Source organism: Stigmatopora nigra, chromosome 9, assembly GCF_051989575.1.
Source record: "Stigmatopora nigra isolate UIUO_SnigA chromosome 9, RoL_Snig_1.1, whole genome shotgun sequence".
In the NCBI taxonomy this organism is placed as follows: domain Eukaryota; kingdom Metazoa; phylum Chordata; class Actinopteri; order Syngnathiformes; family Syngnathidae; genus Stigmatopora; species Stigmatopora nigra.
Genome location: NC_135516.1, coordinates 12815352 through 12842650, shown reverse-complemented (window position 1 = coordinate 12842650; position 27299 = coordinate 12815352). Strand labels below are relative to the sequence as shown.

Below are 27299 nucleotides of genomic sequence, written 5' to 3'. Positions count from 1 at the left end.
ATCGTGTATAGTAAGACTTCAACAACAAAAAATGGCCGTGTATAGTAAGGCTTTAAAAAAAATAGACCAAGTATAGTAAGGCTTTTATTTGTTCAAAAAATGACCAGTTACAGTAAGGCTTTTTTTCTCCCTTTAAAAAATACCATTTAGAAGGTTATACTTCTATTTCATTTTTTAAATTTGGCTTTTAACACATCAATAAATGTCATAATATTCTCTAGTGTTTAGTAAATGTTTACAATTCCCAGAAATTTGTTCAAAATGATTAAAACAGATTTACAGTTAAGGAAGTTTGAAATATGCAAACATAAACAAATAATTGCTCATTTTTCCATTTATAACGGAAATTTTTACCTTATACATTTTATTTACTAAGTCCACATCAACAGTGGAAATAGTTGAAGTAAAAAAAAACATAAAACATCAAGTCAGTGTATCTTAATAAAAACGGTATAATACAGGAACTAAAAAAGTGTGAAACCCGAATAATTATACAATAAGACACTCCAGTATTATAAGACAAATGCTCAGTTTACCCACATTTTTATACTTGTTAACTCGCTGAGTGCAGATAAAATTATTTTACATATTTAGGGACGACGTAAAAATGTAGACGCACACATTAGGAAATGTATACATTGGTTAAAAATGAAATAAATACATTAAATAAACAAAACATTGATAAATGCCATTGTGAAATATGATCAAAAAAACTTAGCTACATCAAATTTGGCTGAAAAAAAATGACGCTGGCGGCCTCACGGTTCTCGGTTCGATCCCAGGTGAGTAGGGTTTGCCTGTTCTTTCCCTGGGCTTGTGTGGGTTTTCTCTGGGTACTCCAGTTTACTCCCACATCCCCAAAACATGCTAAGCTAGCTAATTAAATGCTAATTTTCCCCAAGCTGTGATTGGTTGTGCACTATGATTGACAGACCACCAATTCAGGGTGTTTATAGTTAGCTGGGATAGGCTCCGGCACCCCCCGCGAGCCTTATGAGAATAAGCCGGTTCAAAAAATAAATGATGAAGTATTGTATATATATTATATATTATTTCATTCATTCATTGTCCAAACCGTTTATCCTCACAAGGTTTGCGGGGGTGCTTCAGCCTATCCTTGCTAAGTATGGCAAAAGGGGCGGAGCCTCCCCTAAACACTCAGTGTCTGGTGGACTTGCTAACATTAAAATAATACAATAAATGAAAAAAATGGTGATTGGCTGCATGAAATGCTGAAAAAAATGGCGGTTTAAAGGCTCAGTACAGCTAATATCAGTCAAGTCAAGTGGAAATGATGTCCCGTCTTTTGTCTCACGTTCTTTGCGTCACACAGTGGAGACGATTCCGGTGGAAGGGGGACGGCGTAGACCCCCACGGGCTCCCATACTGACCTGACTGAGGCTGGGCTTGGCTGGAGTGCGCCCACTTTGGTGAGGACATTTCCACTTCCACAAACGTCTCCGAAGCTCCGCCTGCACCTGCCGGCCAATGTGAGTGAGTATGCAACATTTACACACCACTTGCTGTCAAAGTCCAAACCATTTTGTATTTAAACACACCCTAACCCCTAGCCCTAACCCTAAACCTAACTATTTTGTATTTAAACACACCCTAACCCTAGCCCTAACCCTAACATTTTTGTATTTAAACACATCCTAGCCCTAACCATTTTATATTTAAACACATCCTAACCCTAAAGCTAACCCTAACCATTTTGTATTTAAACACATCCTAACCCTAGCCCAAGCCCTAACCATTTTGTATTTAAACACATCCTAACCCTAGCCCTAATCCTAGCCCTAACCATAACCATTTTGTATTTAAACACATCCTAACCCTAGCCCTAACCCTAACCATTTTGTATTTAAACACATCCTAACCCTAGCCCTAACCCTAACCATTTTGTATTTAAACACATCCTAACCCTAGCCCTAACCCTAGCCCTAACCATAACCATTTTGTATTTAAACACACCGTAACCCTAACCCCGGTACTTTTTGTAATATTCATACTATATCATCCAATTGATTCAAAGTGGTTTACCTCTCCGTTCATGAAACAGTAAAGCAGAGCCACTACAAAACCCTGAAAGAAAAAAAAACATGTCAATCATTAAATGGCCGCCATTGACAACAAGTCCAAAAAATAAATCAACTACTTGGAAGGAGCCCAGGCCCAATTCGATGTAGAGGCGAGCCGCCACACCCGTGTTTTCAGGCAGGAAGGCAAAAACGGTGTAATGCATCCCGAACAACGGGATCAGGAAGAGTGTAGACTTGGCCAGCTTCCTGAAAAAAAGCCAAAAGACAAAAAAAATAAGACTTTTTAAACCAAAAAGTCACATCAAAATTCAAATTTTACTCGCCATAGCAATTCAACCCATGGATGACCTATTTTTGAACAATTCTAAAATCTATTTAAAGGATTTCATACTATTTTTGAAGTCTTGGCGTATTCTCTGGACTATAAGTCGCAGTTTTTTCATAGTAGCCAATACACAAGTACGACTTTTAAATGTTTTCTTTTCTGTGTTATGTTGTTTTTTCAAGCTAAAGCTATCTGGAAAAACTGTTCATGACTCACATAAAATGTCCGCCCTCGTGGTTTCCAGACATGGCGGACGATGTGAGTTTCTGCACCAGGATGCGGATCACGTTGATAAAGATGGCGATGTTGATCTGGCGGGGTTGGTTACGGCACAGCGCTTTTATTCCAGGCCTCGCCGCCGCCGCCGTTTTTTGGCGCACTCGAAGTACTCACCAGTAAGGAAGCCGTTATTGGGCCCTTGATAATCCACCAAATGGCAACATTGTCGGTGTCATCCCAGCAACTAGTTGCAAAGGTTCAAAACATGAGAAGCGGGCCAAATCTAATCACACGCCGCAAACGTACCCTCTGTCGTCGTAGAAGAATCTAGTCAGCACCCAAAGGACCAGAATTATCGAAGGGACTCCTGGAACAGATGGACACTTTTACAGACAAATCGCAAGCAAAATACACATACATATACATGTACACACATACATATACATTAACATATACATGTACACACATACATATACACTTACATATACATGTTCACACATACATACACATGTACACACATATATACATGTATACACATACATATACACATACATATACACATACATATACACATACATATACACATACATATACACATACATATACACATACATACACACATACATATACACATACATATACACATACATATACACATACATATACACATACATATACACATACATATACACATACATATACACATACATATACACATACATATACACATACATATACACATACATATACACATACATATACACATACATATACACATACATATACACATACATATACACATACATATACACATACATATACACATACATATACACATACATATACACATACATATACATGTACACACACATATACATATACAAATACATATACATGTACACACATACATATACATGTACACACACATATACATATACAAATACATATACATGTACACACATACATATACATGTACATATACAAATACATGTACATGTACACACATACATATACATGTACACACATACATATATATACATGTACAAATACATATACATGTACACACATACATATACATGTACACATGTATATACATATACACATACATATACATTTACACACATACATATACATGTACACACAGACGTATACACATACATACACACATACATAATAGTAAATATACAAATACATATACACAAGTGTATTGAGAGATATAGAAATGTCCTCCAAATGTTAATATTTTGCCTTAAATGACCCAAAATGTGATATTCATACACATCAAGCTATTATTTGGGTTATGTTTAGTAGTTCAATGTCCCAAAACACTCAATTACCCTACAAACTTTAAGCTCCCACTTTCACTGATTTTTACACATCAATTAAACACTCAAATTTCCAACAAACAAAAGAGTATAATGTACAAATCTATCAAATGCACTAAAAAATAAAAAAAACCTTTGAATTCTACAGGCAAAAGTGGAACACAAAAGCAGTACTCCACTCGTCCTTCAACCATGGCCAGCAAGATAAAGAGACTCCGCCCCCAAAGGGGATGGAAACGGAGACCTTGATTAACTCCAAATACTCACCCCATCCAATCAGGATGTACCACCAGAAGTATATCCTCTGGGAGACAAAGGTGAGGGCCAGCAGGGTCTGCAAGTAGATGCCCTCCACCAAGAGCCAAAAGTAATTGGCCAGGATGCTGAACTGGAAGAAGGCCACGGCCGACTTGCACGCCGTCTGACGATAGGAAGCCGCTCCGTTTGGTTTTTGGACGTCCCCGGCCGTCGGTGGGCGGGACTCACCGTGGACACGGAGCAGTGGTCCAACGTTTCGTCGGCGAACAGCACGGCGTCTTTGACGAAAACGGCGCTGGCCCTCAACACGAATGAGGAGAATAAGTTGATGTGGATGTAGTTTCTGGTACAGTGGAATTTCCTGCTCATAGAAAGAGACCAATCGTTTTTTGGGGGGTGAGTAACAAATGGCATTTAGACAGGATTTTTTATAGAACTGAATCTGATTTTTTAAAATATATGTGAAGTCTAAATTCAACGTTTTTGTTTTTTTCAGGTGTTCCTTACCATAAAAAAATCTGGAGTGGAATGGGTAAGCATTATTAGTTTTATTTTTATTATTTTTTTATTGTGGTTTTAGAAAAAATATTTGGAAATGAAAAAAAATATGTTTTTTATGTTTTTAATGTTAAAATGTTTTCAATAGTTTTTTAAAAAAATGATAAGAAAAGATTCAAAAATATTTTATTAACATGGAGATATAATTCATTTATTTTATTTTGAAAATTCTTGAGTTAACCAAGAACTGAAATCATGGAAATATGACCTTTTTTTTAATGAAAAATAATTAAAAAATAGACTATTCTCTACCTAGCTAAAATCTATAATTAGCATAAAAAGGGACTTTAAAAAAAACATATTTTAGGCTTTGGGCTCTAAGTAAAAAAATATACAATTTTGCTCACAACCAAAACTCTCAATTCCATTTTTTTTAATTACCTGAAGGCAGCGAACACGGCAATGGCCGTTAAAAGGGAGACGAGCGATGTAGCATAGCCCACCGTGTACACCTGTCTGAATGTGGACAGGTAACTGGTCTGCAAATGGGAAACAATATAGAAAAGTATCCATATTCCTATTCTTTCCAAATAAGAAGGCGGGGGTATAACTCACCTCCGTTTCCGGGCCGCCATCGTCCAGAAACGCGCAGACGTCCTCGTAAGACGGATAGATATCGGACCAGCCATTGGCCGTGCAGTTCCTGGAAACCAAGCCTAAAAAGATCCAAAATAATGGACTTCAAATTCAATTTCTATTTCCCCGAAACTGTTTTTCTTTTAAATATGACATCCAAGATGGAAGCTACGCATTGATTCACTAACCGTGACCGCTGGAAAAATGGTGGAAGACATCCGAGCAGGACACATTGACCACCTGACCAACGTCGGCTTTCAACCAACATCCGATTTCGTCCCACTCCGTCTGGCAACCTGGGACCAATCAGAAAAAAAGCTTTTCCATTACCAAACGTCCGGGGGGACCAAACGTCCGGGGCGACCAAACGTCCGGGGCGACCAAACGTCCCGGGCGACCAAACGTCCCGGGCGACCAAACGTCCCGGGCGACCAAACGTCCGGGGCGACCAAACGTCCGGGGCGACCAAACGTCCGGGGCGACCAAACGTCCGAGGACGACAAAAACCCATAAAAAAACAAAACCAAACAGCTCCAGTTTTTTTTTAAATGTTCCCAGTCACAAGCTTTAAATCATTTTGTCACATTGGTCTTGACTTTGTCAAACAATTTGACAGATTCCAGCCGCCAAAAACGACTAAAAAACTCTTTCTCTCATTCTTCTTTCTAAAAGTGTCTTCCAAATCTGGACTTTCCACGGATGGGTGTTTCAGAAGAGCCTTTTACGTAACAAGCGTCAGCTGGGACCGCCGACCAGGAAACGAGGTAAAAAAAAAAAACATCTCGAGAACTCAGTAAACCTTTTGGGCCAAAAAATAAAAGTGAATTTGACACAACCCGATTCCTTCCAAAAATAATTGGACATTCAAAAAAAAAAAAAAAAAAACCCTGTGCACCCCTAAATAACTTGCACCCTAGGCAGTCGCCCACATTGCCCAAAGCAAAAACCACCCCCCGAATCGAGCCAATCACAATGCTTGTTACTAATGACACCAAAATGAAATATCCATAACATTAACCACAAGAGACAGTTGCTCAGGAAGCAAATGTCACCCAAAAAATGTCAACCTTACCCACGTATATTTTAGCCAGGAGGAACAGGAAGGTTTCAAAACTGTAAATATGGTCTTAATAAAAGACAAAAATGTGAAAATAGAAGATGAAAATCCTTACTTTGACAAGTTCACAATGTAATGCAATGATTGTGGACTTCTTTATTTCATTAATTCAGTCACGCTTTACTTTTTTTTTTTTATTCAAAGACCTCTGCCCTCTTTCGAGCGGCGGAATTCATTTTTCCGTTTGACTGAAAATTAATTTTCTTCTTCCATAAATTGATCATAGTTCATCCAATTTCCAGTCACAAAAGAGCAATCTATCTCCTGTCAAAAGTCAACTGAGGTTAATTGACCTCACATTGATTTTTTTTTCATTCATTTTCCAAACCGCTCATCCACACAAGGGGTCGCAGGGGGTGCCGCAGCCTATCCAAGCTAACTTTGAGCACCAGTCAGGGGTACACCCTGAATTAGTGGCCAACCAATCGCAGGCCAGGAGGAGAATAACAACCAATCACTTATAGCTAGAGGCTATTTAGAATGCTAACTTAGCCTAGCATGCATATTTTTGGGGATGTGAGAGGTAACTGGAGTACCCAGAAAAAAACCCACACAAGCCCAGGAAGAACATGCAAACGCCACACAATGAGGACCCACCTGGGTTCGAACCCAGGACCTTAAAACTGCGAGCCCGTCACACCAACCACTCAACCACCGCGTCGCCTATTTACTATATATATTAAATTCTAATATTAAATTTCCCTAATAAGAGATGAATTAGGTTATCCAATGTAATATTTTAAATTATCTAGTATTTAATTTTTTTATTTATGTTAAAATGTACAATTCAAAGCACTCAAATATTTTATTTTTTTATGTATTTATTTCATTTTTATTAAATGCAGTTTTCACTCCTGATGCAACCAAAATGTAACATTTGACTAAGTTAGCCAAGAAATGTTGACAGGCGCCCTTTGGCTGTTAGCGACCATTCCTTGCCAAGCAAGTTCTCCTGATTTAAATGGAATGAGACGGCTATGGATGTCAATGGGGCTGAGCCTCAGTTGCACTCTTACTTCCCTTAAACTTCTCCTATTTCTACTATTTTTTTGTCCGTCCGCCTACGTGACGTCAGCGTGGCGTGGCGTGGCGGCGAGTCGCCTCCCAGGCCTCCCGTCGAAAAGGGCACAGCGAGAAACTGGAATCATTCCAGACTAAATTTTAGATTTGGCGACAGATTCGTGTGTGCAAAAATGTCACTTAAATCAATGTTTTTTTTTAGTCCAATTAGCATGACAATCTACACTCAGGTGAGGGATATTTATACTTAATAATGATAGGTTTGGAAATATAATTAATAGGGCGCTCACTTACTAACATTATTGATTGTATTATTGTTATTGTTTTGAATTTTTGTTATTCATTTATTTTGATTTGTGGGCCACATTCATGAATGGATCGGGCCGCTTCCAGCCCGCATGCCGTAGGTTTGACACCGTTATTTATTTGTAGTATCATATTTTATTCTTATGTGCTGCTCTATGCTAATTTAATTAGATGTGAAACAAATAATTTTTATTTAAAAACATTATTTACATTTTATTGTTATTAATTAGTTGTCCTCTATTAACGGATATTACAGAAATATATATGTGTATGTATATGTATTCTAAATTGGTGGCCAGCCAAATGCAGCAAAAAAATGCTTCAAAATAGATCATTCTAAATGATATTAATACTGGAATCATGCCACGTGTCCACAAGCATTAGTAATAACATTAATAAAAGGCTACATCGCATTTTTTAAATTACGATGGCTCACTGCTTTACTAGGTCACTAAAATGAGGGTCAGTCATTGGTTGTTGGTGTGCAACTGGCTAAAATGCAACTGGCTAAAATGCAACTGGCTAAAATGTCTGCCGGCAAACTTTTAACTCTAATGCCAACATGTGTGTGTGTGTGTGTGTTTGTGAAAAATAACAAACATTACCACCGTTTATCGAGTCCACTGTTAGTCTGCCCCCTGGTGGCCACGGTGAGAACCGCAAAAGGAGCAGCACAATGTCAATTGTAAGTAACATTAAATTTGTAATTAATCTATCCCGTGATTACATTTTTGGTAGTTTATGTTCTGAACACTATCTTGTTTAACATTAACATTTATTTAATGTTATATTTTTGTTATAATGTTTAAAATAATCTGGCAGCACGGTGGATAGGTGGTTAATTCTTTTGCCTCACAGCCTTTAGATCGAGGGTTCGATTCCGGATAGTGAATATGAACGTATTGACTGCCACCAAAGACGATAAAATCAATTTTAACGTCACATGACGACCTCTTTTATTCAACTTTAGACGTTCTTGTGTACCCTTTTAAAAAATCAATAGCCACGCGTTCCAGGTTGCGGCTAACAAATCAGCCTTAAAAGAGCTTCAAGCTAAAGTCCCATTTGATTGGATTCTACTTTTCCAATAAACACACACGCCGGCCTGTTTCATTCATGAATTGTATCACTTTGAGCTACCCAAGAAAAGAAAAAAAAGCTTTTAGAAGCTTAACAACATCCACATTTCCATTTTTAGACCCGACTGAGCCAAAGAAAGAACGAGGCGCCGTCCCATGATGCAACATCACTTCACCTTTATCAAGATGCCTCCAAACTTATGGTAAGACCTTCTTTTATTTCCCCAGAATCCAAGTTAAGAATATAAACCATATGATTTCCCACTGGAAGTCTGACAAAATCTGGTTTAAAAGCACTCCAACATTTTTTTTTGTAGCAACAAAGCTTTTCTTTCGTTTTTTTGTAGTTCGTAAAACGTTTATCCACTTGAATGTCACCTTATTTAGGATTAGCGGCGCTCTTTTGGAATAGCTTTGGACCCCCAGGGGAGAGCATTCTGATGACGATGATGACCCAGAACAGCATTTATACCCACAACAAATGCCAAAACATATCTAATAGAATACTAGACCTATCATAAGAAGCTAGCTAAAGCTTAGATGTAACAATATTAAATCCTGTACAATGATACACCCTTCTTAAATGTCAACAACGACAACAACAGTATCGCTAGATTACAAATCAGGCTAATCCACACTTGACTCTGCTAAAAAAAATATGCATAAACAGCCGCAAATGTCAACAAGAACAGCAAAACTAGCGTTAGATTACAAATCAGGCTAATCCACACTTGACTCGGCTAAAAAAGAACATAATTGCTTTTTTCGGAGGGAAATAACCCAGTTTATTGCTATTAATTAGCATAAGAGACAACATAGAACATTGTGTAGAACTTTGTATAGAACACGTAGACAACATTGTATAGAACTTTGTATAGAACACGTAGACAACGCAAACAAAAGACTAAAGCTAGCAAGATACAAGCTATTCTACCCGGTGACTATTATAACAAATTGGTTAATTGGTTAAACCTAATAACTTTGACAGCTATGGATAAATTTGTTCTTATATGCAAAGTGTGATACCCTAAAAAAAACAACAACGCACAAAGCTAGTTTAACGTCATGGCCCCGCCACTAGACGCCATGATTTCCCTCTTAAAAACGTTTTCCGCACCTGCCCGTTAGACGTAACGCAAACGGACACGCTAACACGCTGGCTTTGACAGTCAACTTCATCACATGACATTTATCTGCGTAATGAGCGGCGCCCGGATTCTGGTGTCGCCCCATTGTTGCCTGTCATCATGGCTAATTTACATCAAATGACTGGCCCAAACGCTAAAGTTTGTCTCTTTGTGATGATGTGACGAAAAAGGCCTGTCATAGCCTCCCTGAAGGAAAGGAAAGGTTTATTGTGAATAAAATCGTTGGGGGGGGGGGGGGGGTGTTGTATTGTGTCGTTTAGCTCATTTTCTGCTAAGCTAATTGGAAAATTGGTAGTTGTTTCATAATTAGCTTTTGCTGGGCCTTAGAATAGATCCCAGTAGTCAACATAGATAAGTAGTCCATGTTGATAAATAGTCAATGTAGGTAAGTATTCAATGTAGGTAAGTAGTTGACGTAGATAGGTAGTCGATGTAGATATGTAGTCAACATAGATAAGTAGTCAACATAAATAAGTAGTCAACATAGATAAGTAGTCAACATAGATAAGTAGCCAACATATAAGTAGCCAACATATAAGTAGCCAATATATAAGTAGCCAATATATAAGTAGTCAATATATATAAGTAGTCAATGTACAAAAGTAGTCAACATAGATAAGTCGTCAACATACATAAGTGCTCTATAAGTAGTCATCATATATAAGTAGTCAGCATAGATAAGTAGTCAGCATAGATAAGTAGCCAACATAGATAAGTAGCCAACATAGATAAGTAGCCAACATAGATAAGTAGCCAACATAGATAAGTAGCCAACATAATTAAGTAGCCAACATAGATAAGTAGTCAACATAGATAAGTAGTCAACATAGATAAGTCGTCAACATACATAAGTAGTCAGCATATACAAATAGTCGGCATAGATAAGTAGCCAACATAGATAAGTAGTCAACATAGATAAGTAGTCAAGGTAGATGGGTAGTCAACATAGAGAAGTCGTCAACATAGATAAGTAGTCAACATAGATAAGTAGTCAACATAGATAAGTAGTCAACGTAGATAAGTAGTCAAGGTAGATAAGTAGTCAAGGTAGATAAGTAGTCAAGGTAGATGGGTAGTCAACATAGAGAAGTCGTCAACATAGATAAGTAGTCAGGTACACAAAGTGGCATTGACAAATGTCCACCCGCCCCTCTAAGTCAAATTGGATTGGACGTCGACGGCAGCCATTAAGTTAACTTTTGAGTCCCAAAATAAAGTACAGTCTGAGTTGGCCACCCCCGCAGTCCAGTGTACCATAGCTGGCCTTGAATGTGCCTTTGCGTGCAAAGTATGACGAGCAAAGCAAGAAAACAACCCACCGCTGTGCGCCGTCTGGTTGTGAACTTCTCTGCTTCTCGCCTGGTTACAAATGTCACGGGCCCTCAGGTGCTGCGCAACGATGGCGCAGTCCGGGTGGATGCATTCCGTCTGAAAATATGATAACAAATCCAATATCAGCCACACACAAACACACACACACACACACACACACACACACACACACACAAACACATCACTCAAATGATGAATATTTTCCTGGAAGCTGTCACAACACGAAACAAGCCACAGGAGACACAAACATACGTTTTACTGTACCATAATACACTGGATTAAGAATTTAATGTCCCATATCCAAGATCAATTTACTCCTACTTCAATTCATTATCCTGCATTTGAAATGAAGTGGAAAGCCATTAATGTAGAAAAAGACACCACCGCTGTTTTTGTGTTATGCAATACAGACGCCAGGAACATTATTTTATATTATTTTATATTATTTAATTGCAAGTGAGCGCAGTCAAAGTCTTCTAAATCCTGACTTGGGGAGAAGCGACGCTGGAAGGGAGAAATTAAAGAGAGCTAAAGGGAATAGATTGAAGGAGCTTTAGTTAAAGATTGAAATGCATGACGACGAGAGATGAATTATTGCAAAACCGGGTGACGTTATGAACAAATTATGGGATGGAAAAGATGGAAAAGTTGGAATGACATTACAAATGACCTTAAGATAGTCTTTTATCTTAAAACAAGGGATTTGTGATCTTTTTTTAACATTTATGTAAATTGGCGCTTACTCACTAGCCCCGCCCACTGTATTGCATTTAGTATACTGATATTTGATTGATTGTCAAAAATGAGGTAATACATTTATTATTTTTTTTAAATGCGACTTTAAAATGCACATTTTGAAGTGAAAAAAATCATAGAATGAAAAAATATATAATCCAAAGATTTTTTAATGCATTCAATTCAATTTAATGTTATTTTCTATGACTTATTTATTGTTATTATTTATTTATTATTTATTTAAACATTTGTTTGTTGTTATTTGTGTAGCATTAAAATCTCATTATAATTATATAATGCCTATAAGAGCATTTAAATCAATTCAATAAATAATTCCAAAAATATGTTAATAATTTTCTAATATTTCTTACTTACTTGGTGCTAGCATTTTAAATAAAAAAATAAACATTTAATTTGACACCATAAACATGAAATAATCAGCACTCATCTCATTTTCTGAACCGCTTTATCCTCACTAGGCTCGCGGGGGGTGCCGGAGCCTACCTGGGGAACACCCTTTATGGGTGGCCAGCCAATCACAGGGCTCAAAAAAACAAAAAACAAATTTTTTTACCCTTAATTCCAAAAACAATTGCAAATTAATAACTTTTAATTTTAAATAATTTCCAATGAAGCTATTGGCCCAATCAAATCAAATCATTTTCAACACGTTTATTCCACATTGGGGTGTTGTAGTTTATCCCAAATGACTTAAAAATCAATAATAATAAAAAACACAGTCATGCTTACTTTGGTTTTGTTCCGAACAGTTTCGAATAATACGGAAAAAGACAAGAACCATCAACTGGAAAAGACAGCCACTTGGGACAAATGGAAAGAAAACTGCTGATAAACAGTCGACGCCAGGAAGAAAAAAAGTAACTATTATATATTAAGGGAGGATGTTTGATATCGTACACTTGTCGAAAGTGAAGGACGACGCATTAGGGATGGCTACCATGGAGAGTACTGAAAAGTTAGCAGAAGACAGCCAGAAGAAGGATGTCACTGTGGCTTATTACGCCAGAGCAATAAGGACATTTCAAAAGTCCTCTGGAGGATTCTAACCCGAGGCCGGCGGGCCAAATTCATGGCCCAAAATCAGCAGGAACTGACAAAGAAACAAGAAGCATCCCTCAGAATGAATAGGAAATGATCCAAAATGTGCAGAAAAGGACCTGTAAGTACCATAAAATGGACAAACTGTACTCATTCCCTGCTATTGACAATCATAGAAAATGTCACAAAACGATAAATGGCCCCAAATCAGAAGGAATTGACAAAGGAACAAGATGCATCCCTCAAAATTATTAGGAAATGATCCAAAATGTACTTTATAGACCTTTAAGTACCTTAAAATGGACAAAGTGTACTCGTTTTCTGCTATTGACAATCATAAATGGACCTTAAATAGACCTTAAAATGCTACAAAACTATTTTTAAAAATCATAAGCAAGTTTCAGGGTGAATTTTCACATTTTTAAAAACTTACAAAAAAAATTAACCCTAAAAAAAATTCCCCGCGATGTATTGAAGCCGCGATAATTGAGGGATTACTATCTTAGCGACAATGACGTTTTGGTTTTATATTCCGGATTAGAGCCAAAATGGCTGAAACCAGATCGCTTTTACAAAAAAAAAAATACTTGAAAAAATCCTGTAAAAAAGTTTTTATCTGGCACCCCCAATTTTGAATTGATAAAAAACTGGAAACGCATATAAGTTGCCAGATACGCATCTAGGACCCCAAAAAAAGTTACCAACCAATTCCAGATAACCTTTTTCTCTGAAAACGATCATACCTCACTTTTCTGACTTAAAGTTCCTAAACATCTACAACCCCATCCATCAGTGACGCCATCACAACCGGACGCTCCACTTATAGCACCCCCACAAATAAGGACGTATACATCTACCCGCAGAAAAGCCAATCCTCATCACGATCTTAACAAAACAAAGCTTTCACTCACTTACCATAGGGACAAAAATACACCAGAAGAGCAGAAATCCATCCTGAAATCTACCAAATAATCCTCCTTTGGATCTCATTGTGTTGAAGATGAAGATGTTTCTAGAAAATGGGGTGCCGTGTGCAGTCCCGCGATGAAATATGCACTGTGTCAACCTAAAATAGATGACTGCCAGATGAAAACTTGAATCTCTCCGACTCACTCTCTCACTCTCTCTTGCTCTCTCGCTCTCTCTCGATCTACGAATCAGGTGAAGAAACATCTCAAGAGAGACAGCGCACCACATTTAAAGACAACGTGTCTCCTCGCCGATAATAATGAGCCCATCGGTCACACGGCGGAGGCGTGTACATCGCGGACAAATGCGTCCACATGAGCAAATCGCCTTGATTTGATTGAGCAGACGGCTAACTTGATTAGCTTCATTAAAAAAAAAGTCTCTCCCACTACACACAGATTCCTGCAAATGTTCCGACATCGTTAGGCTGGCCGACGTTGTTGTTTTGTTGACTTTTAATGGCGTTTTTTTTTTGGGAAGGGAAGCATTTTTATCTGTTTTTGACGCATGTGTAATTTAAGAAAAGTCTCGTTTTTGGTAAAGGGAGGTGTATTTGCGCGTTAAGGTGGGTTATCTCCATTTTTTTGTGGAAAGTGGCAGCTTTGTTCTGTTTGGTGTTAAAGTGGCGGCCCGCGGGCCAAATCTGGTCCGCCGTATCATTTTGTGTGGTCCGGGAAAGTCAATGATGAATGCAGACTTTCTGTTTTAGGATCAAATTAAAATTAATAGTATAGATGTATATTAAATTCCCTGATTTTCCCCCCCTTTAAAACTATAATTGTCATTTTTTAATCAATTTTAGTTCAAAAATTATTTTTGTAAAATCTAAAAATATATTTTAAAAAGTACAATAGTAAAACAAACATTTTCCCCCTTTTAAATAAATCATTGTAATTTTTTAATCCATTTTTTCAGTTTTTTTAGTTCAAAAATCATTTTGTAAAATCTAAAAATATATTCAAAAAAATCTAAAATAAACATTGTTTTAAATCTATAAAAAAATAAATATTCAGAGCTTTTAATCCACTTCTTCTAATCCATTTATATAAAAAAAATCGAAATATTATATCTAAAATAGTCCGGCCCACATGAAATCAAGTTGACATTAATGTCTGACACCATTGCTCTATTGAAATGTCTTAAAAAAGTATTTGCAAATGGGTACTTATTCATGCAAATACTTATTAGTATAATGTGCAGTTTTAAGGTATTTCTCTAATTAAGGGAGATGATTGATTACCATAATCTGCTGTCAATACGACACAGTGCAGACTCGCTTTAATGCGTCAACGCACACTCGGTTACGAGAAAATGACATTAATTAGCCCTTGCTTTGCTGCTGTTAATGACTTACCGACAAAAGCGGGCAGGCTGAGGTCATTCGGCCATTACAGCAACTCTTCACAATTATTATGTCAATTATTTTAAAGCTCATTAGTCATTTGCAATGTCAAATCAGTACATTTACAAGCTACTTAAACCATCCATTTTAAAGGGTGGTAGCTATATAGTTTTTGCAAAGGGAGAAGTACATAAAAACATGTTTTTTGAGGGTATTTTTTGTAAACAAAGGCAAGAGTATTAAATTTAGGGTATTTAAGCTACGCTAACAGCCAAGGTAGTCTGTGACGGCCTTAATCAATAAAACACTAGGAAATGGATACGACCTCTTTATACGGCTCAGCGGTTTTATAAAAATGATTACTGCCAACAAGACTAAAGTTTGAAAGTAAATTTAGGATGCATAGTGAATACTTTCAATAATGCTGGCTCAGTGGCCTGGAAAATTTACTTCACTTTGTGCCAGCCAAGCAGAAAGTCGTTGTGAATTTGTTACTTCTACCAAGGACGTATCTAAATGGAAAGCTTTGGTAGGGGCAATTTATTTTGGAATGAGTTTTTTGTAATATTTTGATTTGTGTGGTGCATTTTTTAATGTATTTATCCTTGAAGGAAAGAAGCTTCTTGAATGTGCGTCCGTTGTCAAGGAAACGTAAAGGTAAGAAAAAAGAAGAGGTCTCACTTCGCTTGAATTTCATCAACCAGCATGTAGCAAACATCGAGAGCTCATTGGCTACTGTGGAGCATACTCGTTTCCGATTGGTCTGTTTTTGAGTGAGCGAGAGTGACTCTTCTCTACGTAAACTATCTTTGTATCGTTTCAGGAACACCGTAAACTAACATGTCTGGAGACACAAACGACTTTGAACAAACTTTTACCTTCCGTCAAACTCCGTCCAGGAAGTTTTCATTTTTGGAAGACAAGGAAACTGTTACTCAGTTGATGAAATGGTATACTTTGAAACGAGCACTTTAAAAAAAATCCGTTATTGTACCTCGTTCTGTCGCCATCTTGCGGGTGTGCTAATATAGCTAGGCTACTTTCTTTCTTTTCTCTATTTTAGGTCCATGTATGGGAGGCTTTCGGCACAAATGTTCAGTTTTGACCAGAAATTTCATCTTTACGACAGTGAAAGGTTTGCGCTGGTAAATATTTGTATAATGACAATAACAAGCTTTTAACTCAATTTCAAACCATGACGTCACTCACGTTTAAGCAACCTGAATCTAATATTTTTATCTTTCTCCTTGTAGTGCTTCTTCACAGACAGCAATGTTTTATCCAGTTTGAAGAAAACAGTGCCCTGGCAATCTCTCAGTATGTGCTGTCATCTCATTGTCACTCAATATATAAGCCCTTTTTTACAGGTCTGACTCCCATTTCTCCTTGCAGGCAAACCAATTGCATCAGTTAACGTGGAGGTCGTACCTTGCACATGTGTCTCCATGGATTTATTTGACCCCATCTACACTTGTGGCATCGTGGCACCCTCGGGCCACATCGCCAGATGCTTCCACGAGACCTACCCGGACTATGACAAACTCCGAGAGGTTAACCTTGTTTTTTTTTTCACTGCTGTGTTGGTTTGCTTTCTGATCAAATGCTTTATTTTTTACCCACAGATGCTCCAGGATGAAGACTCTGAGAACTATCACGTAATGGGAAGCGCTGAGCGAGGGGAGTTCCTCTTCCGGCTGTTCAAGCACCTTTGCTTGGGAGGGGAACTGAATCAGTATGAAGATACCGTCCAGCCTTATATAGACGTCACCAAGAAGATGTACAAAGAGCTCATTGGGTACGGTTTCGGGTGCAGAACTCGAGTTGTGTATGGTGAAGAAATGGTGCTCGGACGTTTGGTCGCCCGGACGTTTGGTCGCCCGGACGTTTGGTCGCCCGGACGTTTGGTCGCCCGGACGTTAGGTCTCCCGGACGTTTGGTCGCCCGGACGTTAGGTCTCCCGGACATTTGGTCGCCCGGACGTTTGGTCGCCCGGACGTTTGGTCGCCCGGACGTTTGGTCGCCCGAACGTTTGGTCGCCCGGGTGGTTGGTCGCCCGGACGTTTGGGCGCCCGGAGGTTTGGTCGCCCGGACGTTTGGTCGCCCTGACTTTTGGTCGGCCGGACGTTTGGTCGCCCGGACGTTTGGTTGCCGGTCAAATGGTGACAGAGTTTACTGTTGAAACCAGCTCTCAAAATTATATTCTTGAGAGAGAGTTTAATAACTAAGAGAAAGTACAAGGACAAAATAACAAGCCTTGCTGTGGGACTAACAGTTATTTATCTCTGTTCTCCCTGCAGTGTTCAAAAGGATCCAGAAACCAAAAGGATTGGTGTCATCTCCACAGTACTCAAAGTCAACGTTTATGTAAGTTTTGCTCGCAGCCAATCCCAAGTGTAGTCTTCCTTTTTCGACAAATTGGCTGATATGGACTCACTTGCAAACCTGAAGAGGGTAGGCAGGATATTAAAAAATGGATGGAAGGCCTTAAGATGAATCCGGAAAGTAGCTTTGTATTCTGTGTATTTTCCACTTTTAGGATGAGTCAGGCCATTGCCACCCGGGAGAACGGGAAAATGAGCAGATGTTTTCTTACCTGATCGTGGACCCCTTCAAACGCCTCGTGACGCTACTCTCTCACTCTTACGGGGTTGGATTTCTGCCCCTTTGACAGGTCAAATTATTAGAATTTATTCATTTAAAGCAAATTAATGCCTCCATTGTTGTGGTGTGGAGGTTGTGTAGCTGGTATTGAGTTCTGTAAATATTTTAAATATATAAACTGAATTTTAAGACGTCATTATAGTGTCTAATGTGATTTTTTTAAATTAATTTTGGTCTACACAAAAAACCATGCGAATACACACTGTAAATGATTGTACTATTGTGCTCTCTACAGGACAAATGATGACATTGCTCGAAAAACCTGGATTTAATTCATTAGGTTTTAATACTGTTTAAAAATATACAAAACAACAACAAATAGTTAATTCTTTTATTTAACATTTATTAAACGTAAAATAAGGTGATGCTCTTCGGTGGAAAAACAACACTGTGCCGAGTAGCATTGTGGGAAACAAAGTCTTCCGAAAAATGGATCGTACCATTATTAAATGTAATCGTAAATAGTGAAAAAAAGAAAATACGTTGTTTTATCTTCAACTCATATGCTGCAATTATCATGAAATCATGATGAACACACCTTAAAAGATTTAAAACAGTTCAAATATTAAGTTATTTTGAAAACCATCAACGTGGCCACCCCCTTCACATTCAACAAGTAAACACGTCCATTTCCGGGCGGCCATCTTTCTGTCGGATTCCGGCCCAGGTAGCACGCCGAAAGGGAACGCTTACGGACCTGTGAAACGTCGAATAAAACAACCAGGTAAATTTTGAAAATCATACGCAGTTTTCCCGACATTTTAACAAATGCGTAAAGGTTTGGGTGCAAATTTATGTGTGACATGACGTCTGATTTAAGCGCCACGTGCTCGTTACCATTCGGCTCGAGGCGACTGTCACAAACTTGGACGGAGTTGTTGCATGTCAAATAATGTTAATTGTATTGTCAATACGTCGAACATATGCATAAGGATTTTTTGTTAAAGTGTATATAAATGTATCTCTGTTTATCAACTATTTTTCTATGCATTATCTCGAGCGAATTGTGGCTGGTACAGCAACTGTATTGCATTGCTGACATGCCTCTGGGTTGCCAATTCGCCGATAAAAATAATATAAAATAAGGGACATTTTTTAAAAGAACTGGCGAGCCAAACAATAGTCACCATTTTGTTTTTATTTTCTGCTAGTTAAACTTGAACTAGCTGCGTATTTGAGTGAAATAAGACAAAAAATCAGCAACGTATTTTTATACGATTTATTTTTAAAACTCCCACCTAATTTAAAAAAAAAAATGTAATTTAACCCCTACGGCCCCGAGGCTTTGTGTATTTTTGTCCGTTTTTTTTTCTCAATCGTATTTATTTAGTCTATTTATAGCACGTATTTTTTTAAACTAGCGCTAGCTATCTAGCTTAGTATAATTTTAGTACAGTATATCTACATGAACTCTTATTACAGTATAGTCTATTATATTACGATAAAATGCTAAAAATACAAAAAAATATCTTACGTAGACCAGTCTAGTCAATACATTCACGGATTAAAATAAATAAATTGTATATCATCTAACTAAAACGATATCTCAAAAGCATTCTTCTCTTGTATAAATTAGTTCTAAAAAACGGAAAGTATTTTCGTATTTTCCACCTAAAAAGTCAAATATCTATTTTTCCCCATATGTTGGCTGTTGATCTCTCATTTCAGTCAAGGTAGGTAAGTATTGAATTTGGAATGTTATGCTATCTGCTAATTTGGCTAAATTGATGGTTTATTACATGCCCTGCTTGTTTAATTCCTACAAATTTGCCCACTGACTTGCATGCAAAGCATTAAAAAAATGATTGTGGATAAATCAGCAAGATTTCTGTTTCTGTGGTGAAAGAGATCTTAAAAAAACGATTTTTGTTTGTAATAAAATGTTAATATGAGGGGGAAGCGGAACAATCTTAAAGTGCATTATTACCACTTATCAGACACCTTAAAGGAGAATATAATTTCCATATTTAATTTCCCCCCTGCCTGCTTGTTTTTATGATTGATATTCCGTCTCATGTGATGCTAATTTAGCTTTTGCTTTATTGGCCTTGGGATGTTTTTTTTTATGTATTCAATACAAAGAAATCATGGGGTCGTATTCTTTTAATGTGCTGTAATTTGGAGTTTCTTAATTGAACATTGCCGGTGTGTGGTTAATTATTGTTTTGTAATCATTAAAAAGAAATTATAGTGGAACCTTCAAATGATTTAAATACAGAATGATACATTTTATTGTGCTACTGCTTGTATTAAATGCGTTACATGCAGAAAAATCATAGAAAAATAGATTTTTAATAGTCGTAGAATGTAAAAAGTCGTAAAAATGCGGGGGTATTATGGAAAAATACAACAAAAATATTGATGTATACGTTTTTGTACATCTTTAAGGGTATTTAAAGTTGGAGGTTCCACTGTGATTTCAAATTGTGCGTCTTTTAAGGAAGAAAAATCCAAAATATGTAATGTGATATTGATCAATTAACTTTCATTGGTTGGCCATTACAACTCTCACTAAGATAATTTAAATGTTAACTCCTTAAAACTGATTGCCTGTCACTGACGGCGCTCGACGTCCAATCCATTTTGTCTGGGAGATCTGGCAGCAAGTGATTGTTGCCAGTTGAAATTGGACGTCTACTGTTGTCAACTGCAGCCGATCCATTCAATAAATAAATCAATATTTCTGATAATAGCCCATAAATGTAGTTTATTATACAATTTCATTGTGTTTCAAACACAATTTATTTTTATAATTTTATTGTACTCATGATAATACAATAATTAGTGGCATTAAGGAATACATTTGGCCCACATGACATTAGAGCTGGGCGATATAACAAACTTATTATCACAATTAAAAAAATATTAGTCGATCTTGATTATTAATTATAAATTAGTGTTCATGCTAGGTGTTAGCCTCTATTGCTAACATGCTAAAAACGTATTTCTTCGTCATCCTCTTCTTCTCCTGGGCGTTGGTCTGGAACTACCATCCATCTCACAACAGCGCCACCATTCTCCGTGGTGGTCGGGTGGTGTAATTACAGTTTAAAATTCTCAAATTTTTTTCATTTTTTTTAATAGTATCATTGACAAAATTTTTATCGCCCAGCTCTAATTTGAAGCTTTTTGATCAATTGTCAACCTTCGAGATGAATTATTATTATTATTATGATTATTTTTGTACCGAGTGGAAGCATGGTCGCCAGCCAACCATGTTCCACTTTCTCTGTGAGAAGAACTTTGTTCTTCCCCTCCAAGCCGATGGATCCGTTGAGCTCTGTGCCCAAAGCGGCCCCCGGGCCCGAGTCCTCCGCCTCCACTCCGGAGAGGAGCATCATCAGTGGAGACAACCTCCAGTTTGGGAAGACACGGCGACCCACCCGTACCTCCCAGTCGGAACCCCAGGAAGAAAACCCGGCCCAAACCTCGTCACCCGGCGGCTCCTACGGAAGGAGCCCCGGCGTCCGATCCGAGGTCTTTAAGCGCCAGTCCTTCTCCCCGAGGAGCCCCAACACCAGGGGGTACTGGGTCAAACGCACCCAGGAGGACCCCGGCCAGATCCCCACGGTCAAGTCGTCCGGAATCCCCCACCGACGCTACGGCGGGGGCCGCTTCCGCACCTCGTCCGAGACGGGGAAAAGCGGCTGGAACGCCAGGTCTCGGAAGAGGGGCCTCTCTGAGAGCGAAAACAGGTCGGCAAGCGATGGACGGAAGACTTTTACTACTCGTTGTCTGTTGTTTGGCTTCCGGAATGGTTTGTCCCTCTCGATGGGATCGGTCACCCTGCCAAGCGGACCGGGAATGTGTTGATTTGGCAAAAGCGGGCTGTTGCTTTCATTGTTGCATGTCGTGTCTACTGTGACTTTTCATCCAAGAATTTGTTTCTTTATGGCAGTGTCCAAAAAATACTTTTTATTTTTTTTTTTTAAATGTATTAACACAAGGCTAGCCACCATCCCTCCCAGTCAAATTCGTGACTGGACATTTGGTCGCCAGTCTTTAATTTTGAGAGCTGGTTTCAACAGTAAACTCTGTCACCATTTGACCGGCGACCAAAAGGGACCAAAAGACTGGCGACCAAACGTCCGAGCACCGTCAAATTGGTTTGGACGCCAATGGCAGTGACACATAATTATTCCGTACCAGTGGAATGGATTTGATGTCTAAAACTGTCCATTGCAAATGAATGTGTTGATTACCACCAACAAAATAAGGATAGTGTACAATATATTGTTATTTTTTGCATTGAAAGAGGTCAAGTTAACTAAAAAAGCATGATTAATCACATTTTTACAAAAAATGAATCACTTTACAGCAGTTTATTGACACTATGGAAACAAGAAGAGAATCTGTCATTTGGCCGCAAAAAACTGATAACCTTTTTGTTATGTCCTGTTTTATGTGTGTATTAACTAACAATATATAAATGTCTAAGTCTAAATATTTGTTTGTCCTCAGTGCCATCATGAGCGGAATCGAGTGCCTAGGCGGTGAGAAAGTGTGGTTCGACAAACCCCGCTACGACGAGGCCGAGAGGAAGTTCTACGAGGGCGCCAATGGACCCGCTCCCAAGCAACAACAGGTGCTCACTCCTTCAATTTTTTTGTGGCCAAAAATATATCTATCGTGGCTTTTAACCCACCCAAAATATGGAGACAACCCATAGTGTTTTCCACAGGAATTAGCGATTAGCTGCTGTAGCGTTTTTTGGTGGACTTTTGTCATTAAATCAGTCAACCTTGGAAAGGTCCCGTCGCCCTATCGGCGGCCTCTGTTGGTTTAAAGCAGCTGTGTGGACACACACACAAATGCGTGTTCTATTTAGAAGGCCAGGCCAACCGGGTCAGCTGATTTGGCAGCTGTCTCCTCCGTTCCGTCCCTGTCCTCAACCATGCGGCTAAATACAGATTGTAGTACATCACTTTAATACTACTTGGGCTCATCACTGTCAATGGCGAAGTGCACTCGGTGTTTCAGTTGGCTGAAGAAGGGGTGTTTTTCTCCAAGGGTGGCTTTTAGGGAAATTGTTAGAGAGAATTGGGTAAAAGAAAAAATAATAATAATAATAATTACATTAGTTGACATTGACTGGCAGTCAAAATGGATTGGACAAAATAATACTGACGTATAAGGATATTGTCATGAAAATCATTATTTTTGCATTCAAAACATAAAAGGGGCTAGGTATATAGATATATGTTATATAGATATATAAATATATAGATATATATTCATGTAGATATAGATATATGGATATATATTAGATATATAGGTTTATAGATATATAGACATATATTAGATGTATAGATTTATAATTATATAGATATAAAGATATATAGATTTATAGATATATAGATATATATTAGATATAAACATATATAGATTTATAGATATACATTAGATATAAAGGTATTTAGATTTATAGATATATAGATAGATATATAATAGTTATTTTTATATACTTAAACCATTCAAACTAACTTTTCAGAGCATGAAGAAAATGTCTAGTCAGCTTAATATTTTTTAACAAATATTTATTTACGCCAAACCAAATACTGAAATTCTAAAAAGTTTCCGACGTTGATCGTTAAAAATTGCGAAGCGTTATTTGAGTGACCGATTAATGTTAAATGCACCAAAATGTAGGCTGAACTTAAACTTCATCTGTGGGCCTTGTTTGACGTGGAACGCTAAAAACCGGGCACAGGGGGCGGGTCTTTCACTTTTGACCATCGTGGCTTTTCTCTTCTTCTATCCAAATAACTTTTCTTCCACCCTACCGTCGGCTGGGCTCTCGGACGGGCGCAGGCGAAAAGCGCGGCGGCGCCGCAGCAGGCCAAAGGGCGCGCAAACAAGCGCCAACACAAAAATGTAAGTCCTCACTGGCGTGTGGGAATGCCGCATGGCCATCATCACCGATCATTTGTCGCTTGTGTGGCATCCACACGTCACTGCATGCTAAGTGACCTAATTGGGGGCCATTTTAATTTAGCATTTTTTTTGTGTTTTCATCATCATCATCATCATCATCATCAATTTGCTGTGAAATAATTCCTAGTTTTCAATGTCTGCGTGTGTAGAATTTTTGATTCATTTTGTTTCCCACCCATCATGTATTTTTACCCATTTTGTAACACATTTCAATTCTCAAATGTTATCCATCAAATCTTAAAATTAGTTAAAACCTTATAGTAGAATATTTAGCCCATCTCATGTTCTATTATTGTATTTTCTGAACTATGTCGCACTGTTATCATAGTTTTAACTATGAATTATTTTATTTTTAACCCCAATAGCCTGTTATGTTTTTAAGCTAAGCTAGGCTAAAGGCCTAATTTCCTATTGTTACTTGTATGTTCTTGTTTTCTGCAAAAAAATATCAAATTGACCTCCCTGAAAATGCCACAAAAATGTATTTTTTCTTCATTTTATATTCTTTGGCTAGTGCGACATAGTTCGAGCATTACGGTAATTTTAAGGTAGGTTCTAGTTTGTGCATTTCGGTAATTAAGTTTTTTTTTTTAAGTGAACGTTTGGCCAATTTTAGTGAAAACGGATGTCAAACTCAATTTTTTTGCCACTGACCACATCTTAATACATCTTAATTATGGGAACAAAAAATGTATTTTTTGAAAGAAGCAATGTAAACAAACATTAGTGGTGGGTGACAAAATGTTTTGAGTTTGACACCAGTGTTATGAAGACTGTAAGCTGATTTCATTTTTAGTGATTTTTTTTTTACTCTGCTGGTATGTGGTGAGTCATTTTGGGGATTTCAAATTCAGAGCATGTTCCCAGAATTATTATTTTTTAATCATTTGATGACTCCATCATAAACACTAATTGTCACTAGCAATATCAACATCTAAGAAGTGACTGTCTTGTATAATTGAGCTCTTAAACGTGATGTTTAAATGGTTTTTTGATTGTGGTTTTTGGTTTCTTTTTGACAGTCTGCCTCACAGTCAGGAGACCAGGACATGGTTGGCCGCATGAAGAGCCTAGAACTGGAGAACCAATCTTTGCACAAAGGTAAACACCAAATTTACAGATTTCCATGACACTACTAAAGACTAAACCAGGGGTGTCAAACTTCGGTCTGCGGGCCGAATACAGCTTAATTTGAGATCAAGTGGGCCGGACCAGTAAACTCATTGTTAAATTACATAGAACTAACAATAAGCCCACTATTATTTTTCCCTTTATATTAGTCACTAATACTAATAATTAGTGCAAAGAATGAGTAAATTATCAAAATGTTTATTAACAGAATTTTCCTTTTACATTATGAACAATATATTATGAACAAGAGAATAACATAAGAACATAAATAAATGTCAATTCATGTTGTCTGCACGTACTAAAACACTGCGCCCCTAGCGGATAATACAAAAACTACAAATTTTAAAGATTTTTTTAAATTTTTTTATACAATGCAGCTTTCTTCCCCGGGCCATACCAAACCACCAGACGGGCCGGATCCGGCCCGCGGACTGTATGTTTGACACCCCTGTGCTAAATTGTTTATCTATTTTTTTGTTAAGTGGTACGCAATATGCAGTCGACCCTCCAGAAGCTTGAGTCCAGAGTAGCTCAGCTGGAGAAGAGTCCAGCCTCCTCCGCCTCCATCACCGTCCCAGCACCAGTCAAGGTAGAAAAATCAAAAGCGCTGATGTGGGCTCGCTTTTTTTTGCGATTTCTAACCGTGTCTCAATTCGGATGGCATTCCACAGGCGGCACCCGTCAAACAGGCGGTAGAAGAAGAAGAAGACGACGACGTGGACTTGTTCGGTAGCGACGAGGAGGATGAAGAAGCAGCCCGTTTAAAGCAAGAACGCGTGGCAGCGTACGCCGCCAAAAAGGCTAAAAAGCCTGTTCTCATCGCCAAGTCGTCCATCTTATTGGACGTCAAGCCCGTGAGTTGCAACTCTTACTAATGGGGGTCTTATCACTTGAACGAAATACTGTATTTTCTTACATAAACGCCATATTTGTTAAAAAAAATCATAACTGAATATAGAGTACGGCTTATATGCGCACAAATTAGACTTGAAGTACACGAAATGTCATATTGTAAGACAATATGGCCGATAGGGTCATTTATTTCAAAATAGAGAAAAGATAAACAGATAAAATAATAAACTAAATTAATTTTGACGTCTATGAAGGAAATTCAAGAAAAAAATTAAGCGTACTTTACATAAAAAGTGAAAAAAACTCCCTTTTTCCTACCCTTGCTTACCTTGGGATGACAAACTAGACCACTAGGGGCACACTTCTTGGTTGTACTGCTCACCTGACATCCTTTTTGAATTTTTCTATGCGTAGATTTATAAAGTATCTCAGAAATAGCACATTTTTCTTAAGATTTTCCCTTCAAAGTAACACATTTGTACTCCCTATTAAATCCATGAATATGTAGATGAAAAATTGTATGGCTTATACGCGAGAAATTGTAAAATTGAACTATTTTAAGGGTATGGCTTATATGTTGAGGAAGGTAATATGTGAATATTGTTTTTTAATGATGATGACTTATTTTCTTGTAGTGGGACGACGAGACGGACATGAGCAAACTGGAGGAGTGCGTACGCTCGGTGGCCATGGACGGTCTCCTATGGGGGGCGTCCAAACTGGTGCCGGTGGGCTACGGTATCAAAAAGCTGCAGATCAACTGTGTGGTGGAAGACGACAAAGTGGGGACGGACATTTTGGAGGAGGAGATCACCAAATTCGAAGACTTTGTGAGTAAACCAAAGTGGGCAGTTTTTTTGGGGTGGGAGGTGGCCGGTTTTTGTTAAAGTTTTATTTTTTTTGGGTGTCGCCATTGCAGATCCAGAGTGTCGACGTCGCCGCCTTCAATAAGATTTGAACAAAATGCTGCTCTTTTTGACGGGTTCAATAAAATAACTCAAAATTATTACCTTTTTAGCTCTTTTGGATTCATTTCTTGGTACAACATTGGTAATCCAATCCAAGAGCTGAATCAAAAAAATTAAAGATGAGTATAGATAGTACTGCAGGTTTTATATTATTATTGTTTTTGATACTTAGAAGAATTGGCTTTTATTTTGGGGAAAAACTTGATTGGAGTCGTTTCACTTGATTTAATTCTTGTAAAATTAAAACTATTCAGACATGAAGGGGGCGCCTATGCTTACCAAATATGTCGATGCTTTGAATTTGACTCCTTAGGTATAATTTTAGTATTTGATTATACTCTTG

The 27299-nt window shown here is 37.9% G+C and overlaps 4 protein-coding genes across 7 annotated transcripts; 3 read left to right on the top strand and 1 right to left on the bottom strand.

Annotated features, from left to right (window-relative positions):
- Nucleotides 1-414: 414 nt before the first annotated feature.
- Nucleotides 415-14258, bottom strand: ghrhra (growth hormone releasing hormone receptor a). The gene is made up of 13 exons (XM_077724940.1): nt 14015-14258; nt 11293-11401; nt 5492-5599; nt 5283-5383; nt 5109-5206; nt 4398-4530; nt 4179-4332; nt 2893-2953; nt 2761-2830; nt 2584-2678; nt 2159-2288; nt 2044-2085; nt 415-1478 (listed from the first exon to the last, which is right to left on the bottom strand). Exons 1-13 carry the CDS (start codon nt 14087-14089, stop codon nt 1326-1328), a joined length of 1329 nt encoding a protein of 442 aa, XP_077581066.1. The 5' UTR covers nt 14090-14258; the 3' UTR covers nt 415-1325.
- LOC144202014 (uncharacterized) lies at nt 4642-13288 on the top strand. Its single transcript, XM_077724939.1, has 4 exons — nt 4642-4701; nt 5976-6067; nt 8945-9028; nt 12811-13288. The coding sequence occupies exons 1-4, from the start codon at nt 4698-4700 to the stop codon at nt 12934-12936; spliced, it is 306 nt and encodes a 101-aa protein (XP_077581065.1). The 5' UTR covers nt 4642-4697; the 3' UTR covers nt 12937-13288.
- Nucleotides 14259-15614: 1356 nt separating the features above from the next.
- Nucleotides 15615-18207, top strand: cfap300 (cilia and flagella associated protein 300). 2 transcript variants are annotated; one of them, XM_077724937.1, is made up of 8 exons: nt 15615-16067; nt 16234-16360; nt 16474-16555; nt 16664-16727; nt 16803-16960; nt 17033-17205; nt 17708-17774; nt 17947-18207. In XM_077724937.1, exons 2-8 carry the CDS (start codon nt 16251-16253, stop codon nt 18076-18078), a joined length of 786 nt encoding a protein of 261 aa, XP_077581063.1. In that variant the 5' UTR covers nt 15615-16067; nt 16234-16250; the 3' UTR covers nt 18079-18207. The 2 variants fall into 2 exon arrangements, 1 of the variants encoding a protein (XP_077581063.1); XR_013327438.1 differs by having other exon boundaries at nt 16037-16067; nt 17708-17861.
- A 447-nt stretch (nt 18208-18654) lies between these two features.
- Nucleotides 18655-26994, top strand: LOC144202011 (elongation factor 1-delta-like). Of its 3 annotated transcripts, XM_077724934.1 has the most exons (9): nt 19730-19748; nt 21333-21766; nt 22533-22656; nt 23883-23945; nt 25028-25106; nt 25619-25725; nt 25808-25990; nt 26624-26818; nt 26908-26994. In XM_077724934.1, exons 2-9 carry the CDS (start codon nt 21336-21338, stop codon nt 26944-26946), a joined length of 1221 nt encoding a protein of 406 aa, XP_077581060.1. In that variant the 5' UTR covers nt 19730-19748; nt 21333-21335; the 3' UTR covers nt 26947-26994. The 3 variants fall into 3 exon arrangements, with proteins under 3 accessions (XP_077581062.1, XP_077581060.1, XP_077581061.1); XM_077724935.1 differs by lacking the exon at nt 23883-23945; XM_077724936.1 differs by lacking the exons at nt 19730-19748; nt 21333-21766; nt 23883-23945 and adding an exon at nt 18655-18795.
- Nucleotides 26995-27299: the final 305 nt, after the last annotated feature.

Excerpts from the sequence above, each read along its gene's own strand:
- ghrhra (XM_077724940.1), bottom strand. The coding sequence starts at position 14,089 with ATGAGATCCAAAGGAGGATTATTTGGTAGATTTCAGGATGGATTTCTG. Across the intron at positions 2,954-4,178 it reads GTACATCCTGATTGGATGGG|GAGTCCCTTCGATAATTCTG; the intron begins GTGAGTATTTGG and ends CATCTGTTCCAG. Across the intron at positions 2,289-2,583 it reads CACGAGGGCGGACATTTTAT|GAAGCTGGCCAAGTCTACAC; the intron begins GTGAGTCATGAA and ends GCTTTTTTTCAG.
- LOC144202011 (XM_077724934.1), top strand. The coding sequence starts at position 21,336 with ATGGATCCGTTGAGCTCTGTGCCCAAAGCGGCCCCCGGGCCCGAGTCC. Across the intron at positions 23,946-25,027 it reads ACAAGCGCCAACACAAAAAT|TCTGCCTCACAGTCAGGAGA; the intron begins GTAAGTCCTCAC and ends TCTTTTTGACAG. Across the intron at positions 26,819-26,907 it reads TCACCAAATTCGAAGACTTT|ATCCAGAGTGTCGACGTCGC; the intron begins GTGAGTAAACCA and ends TCGCCATTGCAG.
- LOC144202014 (XM_077724939.1), top strand. Across the intron at positions 6,068-8,944 it reads ACCGCCGACCAGGAAACGAG|ACCCGACTGAGCCAAAGAAA; the intron begins GTAAAAAAAAAA and ends TTCCATTTTTAG. Across the intron at positions 9,029-12,810 it reads AAGATGCCTCCAAACTTATG|TTTCGAATAATACGGAAAAA; the intron begins GTAAGACCTTCT and ends TGTTCCGAACAG.
- cfap300 (XM_077724937.1), top strand. The coding sequence starts at position 16,251 with ATGTCTGGAGACACAAACGACTTTGAACAAACTTTTACCTTCCGTCAA. Across the intron at positions 16,961-17,032 it reads ACTATGACAAACTCCGAGAG|ATGCTCCAGGATGAAGACTC; the intron begins GTTAACCTTGTT and ends TTTTACCCACAG. Across the intron at positions 17,206-17,707 it reads ATGTACAAAGAGCTCATTGG|TGTTCAAAAGGATCCAGAAA; the intron begins GTACGGTTTCGG and ends TTCTCCCTGCAG.